At 68.1% G+C, this 5,682-nt stretch overlaps 1 protein-coding gene across 1 annotated transcript in view; it reads right to left on the reverse strand.

Moving 5' to 3' along the window:
- Positions 1–141: 141 nt before the first annotated feature.
- The window catches only part of MNEG_8875 (type I polyketide synthase), a gene marked incomplete at both ends in the record, with an annotated part of 11,790 nt that continues 6,249 nt past the window's right edge, over positions 142–5,682 (reverse strand). Inside the window, 10 exons of the mRNA XM_014042653.1 lie at positions 142–932; positions 1,190–1,403; positions 1,644–2,114; positions 2,345–2,879; positions 3,094–3,440; positions 3,599–3,777; positions 4,025–4,094; positions 4,360–4,431; positions 4,718–5,334; positions 5,577–5,679. Of these exons, the coding sequence (XP_013898107.1) occupies positions 142–932; positions 1,190–1,403; positions 1,644–2,114; positions 2,345–2,879; positions 3,094–3,440; positions 3,599–3,777; positions 4,025–4,094; positions 4,360–4,431; positions 4,718–5,334; positions 5,577–5,679 (3,399 nt within the window). The remainder of the gene's footprint in view (positions 933–1,189; positions 1,404–1,643; positions 2,115–2,344; positions 2,880–3,093; positions 3,441–3,598; positions 3,778–4,024; positions 4,095–4,359; positions 4,432–4,717; positions 5,335–5,576; positions 5,680–5,682) is intronic.

The following is a 5,682-nucleotide window of genomic DNA, read 5'->3' on the forward strand; positions in this document are numbered from 1 at the left end:
CTGATGCGCCGCGCTGCAGTGTGTGCATGGCCTGAACCTCAATGAGGCACCTCAGCACGCAGCACAGAGCATGATACATACGTTGAATATCACGACTAGTCGCCTTCTAGCCTAGAGCACCCGCACTGTGCCCGCTCAGTCTCACCTGCCGCACGCGACGCTCAGCACGGCGCCTTGAGCGGAGTAGCTGCCCGGCAGCTGCCCGTGCGCCTGCCCCAGCCTGTGGTACTCTGTCCATGAGATCCCGACAAACACGCCCACCCCCCTGGCCCCGACGCGACCGCTCCCGACCAATGGCGGCGCTTCTGCCCTTGCCGACAGGGACCCGTCCGCGCCCTCTGTTGAGAAGCTGGCGAGCAGCTGCCCGGCGGCTTCCAGGAGGATCCGCTGCTGCGGGTCCGCCGCGGTGGCCTCGGCCGGGGACAGGCCGAAGGCGGAGGCGTCAAACAGGTCTGTGCCTTTCATGAATGCCCCAAACCTTGCAGCGCCAGCGGCTTCGCCGGCGGCCTCCGGCCAGCGGCCTGGCGGGATGGGCACGATGGTGTCGCCCACGGGCAGCGGGCCGAGGGGCGACGCTGCTGCGGCTGCTGCGGCGCCGGCCGGCCCCGCAGGGGCTTCGAGCGGGCGCAGCACGCTGCCGACGATGCACACCAACGGTGCCGCGGCAGGCACGGCCGCGCCGGCCGGCAGCTTCGCGAGCGGGGCCGCGGCGGCGGCGCCGCCGCGCCGGCGCCTCCCGCGCGTGGTGCCGACGGCGGCGCCCGTGCTGTCGCCGCCGCTAGTGGCTGCGCGGCGTGCGAGCTTTGCGGCGATGAAGTCGGAGATGGCGGCAGTGGTGGGAGCGTCGAAGACGAGGGTGGAGGGCAGGGGCAGCGCAAAGCGGCGCGACATGAGGTTGACGTACTCGACCGCCCCCAAGGAGTCCAGGCCGCCTGGGGGAAGGTGCAAGGATGTTGCGGGGTTGACGGTGATGCGGATAACGGGCTTTAGCCAGGCAAACCTTTTAATTGTATAAGTTATAAGTGCTATCACAGATTGTGGAGGGACGATCGAACTCCATGAGCGTTGCCTCGTACGAAGTATGCACCCAAAAGGCTTGCGTCTGCGCCAACAATCAGCACGGTGCGTTGTCCAACAAGTTGACCGGGTCAAACGGCGCTGTGCAAGGTCCCCCAACCGTTGCGCTCACCTGACATCAGGGGCTCATCAGGCCCCAGGTCACTGCCCAGCACCTCCCGCAGCGCCGCCTGAACTCCGCTCTGCACGTCCGCCGCGCTCCATCCGCCGCCTGCGCCGGCCTGGGCGGCGGCGACAGCGGCGTAGCGGCCAGCGCTGGGGCCGCCTGCAGTGTTGCTGACGTCATCATTCGGCAGCACCTCCTCGTAAAGGCCGCCGCTGACTCCCTGCGTTTCAAAGTTGTTGGTGTATGCGTTACGATTGAGTGAGTAGGCAGCACAGAGCCAGGAAACACAACACACGAGGTGAGAAGCGCGATACAGCAAACAGTGGGCCACCATGCTCAACGCACAGACTAGCAGCGCCAAACATCTGCCCTCAGTCTGTACGCAGGAAGCAGGGTGCCACAACCGATATCTGCGATACCGCATTGTCATCGCAGCCCATCCTACGCCCCAGTGCCCAACCTGCAGCACCGCGCGCTTGTACGTCGGCCAGTCAAACGGGTTGACCGTCACAACCGCGGCCGCCCTCGGCGCGCGCGCCGTCAGGCCCCTGAGCGCCGCCGACAGCGCGGCGAGGCCCGCCTCCGGCTGCAACACGCCCTGGCCAATTCTGTTGAGCCGATCTACCACCGCCTTTGACGCCATCCCCGCCGCCGCCCACGCCCCCCACTGGACGCTGATTGCCGCGACCCCTGAGCCCCGCGCCGCGCCCGCCCATGCGTCGAGCGCGGCGTTGGCCGCGGCGTAGTTGGCCTGGCCGGCCGCGCCGACGAGCGCCGCGACGGAGCTGAACAGCACGACGGCGTGCAGCGGCCGCCGGGCGGCGGCGGGCGGCGGCGCGAGGCCCCCGCCGGCGGAGGGGTGCGCGGCGCCGAGCTTGGGCGCGAGGACGGCGCGTAGGCCGGGCAGCGTCTGGTTGGGCAGCATGGCGTCCTGATTGAATATATTTTTAGGAGGCAGGGTTGGATATCTCAGTGACGCGGATCTGTGTCATGCTTAGTCAATGAACACCACAATCAGGGTAGTGGAGGTGTCTGCCAAGATGATGGGGCGCCCAGGTGATGGTAGGCGTCTCTGTGCACTGCCGGAGGCGAGCTGGATACACACACGCCTGTGACCATCCCAAGCCCTCCCGAGTCTCGTCAGGGGCCACCCAAAAGCACCTGCAGCACGCCCGCCGCGTGCAGCACCGCGTCAGCGCCGCCGACCCTCCGCCACGCGTCCGCCGCGTCCGCTGCGCTGCCCGTGTCGGCCGCCGCCAGCGTCACCATGACGTCACCGCTCAGGCCGGCCACAAGCTGCCTAAAAGATTGCTCGGCGTCCAAGCCGGCGGGCCTGCCGCGGCGGCCCAGGAGCGTGATACGCCGCACCTGGCCGGTCGTGGCCAGCCAACGCGCCATTAGCAGCCCCAGGCCGCCGGCGCCGCCGGTGACGACCACGCTCGCGCGCGCGGCCGCCGGCGCCGCCGGCGGCAGCAGCGGCCCGCGGGGTGCAACCGTGAGGACCTTGCCGCTGTGCGTCGCTTGCGCCAGCAGCCGCAGCGCCGCGGCCGCGGACGGCAGCGGGTACGCGGCGCCGCGCAGCGGGCGCGCTGCGCCGGCCGCGAGTCGGGCTGCGAGGCGGCACATCTGGGCGCCCAGGATTGGGGGCGGCAGGAAGTCAACGGCGACGAAACTATAAGACACATCGGGGCGCTGCCTGTGGTTGGGGGTGTTGAATGAGGGCAAGCGGTGGAGTGGTGTGATATTCAGCCAGTTGCACCGCCGCTCTCGCCTGCCGCCGCATCCAAGCCGGCGTGCGTTAGTGCCCTGATTTGCAGGTCATCTGCGGCACGACAGCACAAGGCCCTGCGCGTTGCCGGCTTGCGAGCATGCGATACATCGAAAATCCCCCCCAGAAACCATGGGCCCACCTTGCCACCGCGGCACCGCTCCAGACGTCGCGCTTGCCGATCTCCACCAGTCGCCCGCCGCGCCGCAGCAGCGCCAGTGCGCCCCCCACCATGCCCGGTGACGTCAGCGAGTTGAGCACCACGTCCGCGCCGCCGGCTGCCACCGCCAGGTCGCACGCAAAGCCTGTGTCACGGCTGCCGATCGCATGCGCCACGCCCAGGGAGCGCAGCAGCGCACGCTTGGGCGGCGCGCCGGCCGTGCCGAGCGCCACAGCGCCCGCCGCCTCCAGCACCTGCAGTGCCGCGAGGCCCACGCCGCCAGCCGTTGCCTGCACCAGAACGCGCTCGCCGCGGCCAACGCCCGCCACCTAGATCAAAAGAAATCGGCGGTTGGATGAATAAGGGCGCGGCCCGGCCCGGCATGAGCGGACAGGCGTGCGCGCGTTTGTGTCTGCTGCATTGCTGGCATGCGTGCGTATGCAAAGCAGAAGAGTGAAGCGATCCCAATCAACAAGGGCGCGCGCACCTGGCCGAGGGCTACTTCGACAGTGGCGGCCACAGTGGGCAGCGTCGCCGCCTCGGAATGGTCAAACCCTGGCGGCAGGGCGGCCAGCATCTCGGCGTTCCCGAGGACGGCGGTGCCGAGGCAGCCGTGGGCGAGGCCAAAGGCGGCGGCGCCGGGGGCGAGGTGGTGCACCCCGGGGCCTGCAGCAGGCAAATTGGTTTTTGGAGGTGAGGTGGGGGTTTGAAAGTGAGGCCGTCAGCTGGGCACAAGGCAACATCCAAAACAGCAACGTGTGCAAGGGGTGAAGTGGGGTGGGGGGAACGCGGGACATCAGATTGAGTGTAGCGCAGCGTGTGCATGCCGGCAAGCTGAACAGCAACGAAGATCACAGACAGGGCGGCCAGGTGTCTCTTTTGATGTTGCAAGAACAGTCGGGGGGCTTCTCACCGACAGCCAGAACGACGCCGGAGCAGTCTGAGCCAGGGGGGCCGGGGTCACCAGGGTACATGCCCAGGACCTGATGCGTGGGTTTGAGTGCAGGCAAGCAGATGGGTGTGTGGGTGAGTAGTGGGGGTGCATGGTTGTGTTCAGGAAGTTTGGGGGGGTGACTGTGGTAGGCCGTGAGTGAGTGGGTGTTCAAAGTCAGCCAGGAGCAGTGACATTATTCATAAGCTGCCAGGTATGACTTGACAGCGAGACATTTGGTAATCAGAGCGCTTCACTTGGTTGGCTCAAGCGAAAACGAGCCTGGAACAATGCCGACAAGAGCCCCCTCTTCTCACGTTGAGCACGTCCCGGAAGTTGAGGCCCACAGCCTTCACAGCAAGCAGCACCTCCCCAGGGCCAGGCTGCATCTGCGGCAGGGGCGCGCCGCGTGCGGTGCAGAGATGGAGGCATTCGCATTTCAGAGGGCAAGTTGATGTGCGATTTGAACTAGGAACAAGACAGCCGGGTGATCGATGTCAGCAGGACTGAAGTGACTCGCCCGTTTGTTGCTGCCCCAGGCCACTTGGTGCGAGCGCTGCGCAGTCATTGGTCATGCAGCTCGTGGATGCAGCCACCCTAACCAAGTGCTGGCTGCACGTCTACCTCAGCCCTCAATAAATCACCAAATCCAAAGTAACAGGCCAAAACCCTCACCTCAGCGGGGTCCACCGCGCGTGCCACCAGATTGGCCAGGGAGCTCCGCGGCTCCGGCCGCACCTGGAACCACTCCGCTCCCTCGGTCGCCGCGCTGGGCAGCAGCCGCGGCACCGCCGCCACGCCGCCCGCGAGCGCAAACGACCCCGCGAGCCCGCCGCTGTGCGTGGGTGCGGGCGCGGCGGGGTCCTCGGGCGCCGCGTCCAGGCGGGCGGCGGCGGGGCCGGTCGCGGCGGCGACAACGACGCGCACGCGTGCGTCGGGGGTCTCTGTTGCCGCGGTGCGCAGCAGACCCCACACGCTGGCGGGGCATGCCCCTGCGGCTCTGCCCGCCCGATCCTCTGCGCCGACGAGGCCAGGGCAGCAGCCGTCAGCTGCCATCCCGAGGCGCGCCTTGAGATTTAACCCTCCCCGCTGCGCTACTGAACCGCCGAGCTGCTGCAGTGCGCCGAGTGCCGCGGCCGCGGCCGCCGTCGCCGAGCCGCCGCCGGCCCGGACTCGAAGGCTGCACGCGGATGCCGCGGCTGCCGCGTCAGGAACCGCCGGGCGCTCGGCCGCGCCGCCGTCCGGGGTCACAGCCGCGGCCGAGGCTGCGTGCAGAGTGATGTCACCGCCGGCTGCTGAGGTGGCAACGAAGAGAGTGGGAGGTGGAAGGTGCTGCAAGCTGGTCGCTGGTGCAATTCTTGCGCCGGGAGGGCGCCAGATTTTGGACAGCTCAGGATATTAGTAAATGCATGCTGGGTAGGACCAGTCTGCGACCCAGCCAGCCAGCCAGCCAGTGGTCAGCCAGCCAACCTGCCAGCCAGCCGGATGCGACGTGACTCATCGGGATGCAGCGGAGTCTAAGATTCGGGCTCACCTCCGTCGCCGGCAGAGTACAAGGGGGCTGCCGGGTCGCTGACCGCCCACACGACCTCGTAGCTGGCCCGCGGCCACTCCTCATCTCCTCCGCCGCTGGCGCCCTC

This window comes from Monoraphidium neglectum (assembly GCF_000611645.1).
Source record: "Monoraphidium neglectum strain SAG 48.87 unplaced genomic scaffold scaffold01742, whole genome shotgun sequence".
In the NCBI taxonomy this organism is placed as follows: domain Eukaryota; kingdom Viridiplantae; phylum Chlorophyta; class Chlorophyceae; order Sphaeropleales; family Selenastraceae; genus Monoraphidium; species Monoraphidium neglectum.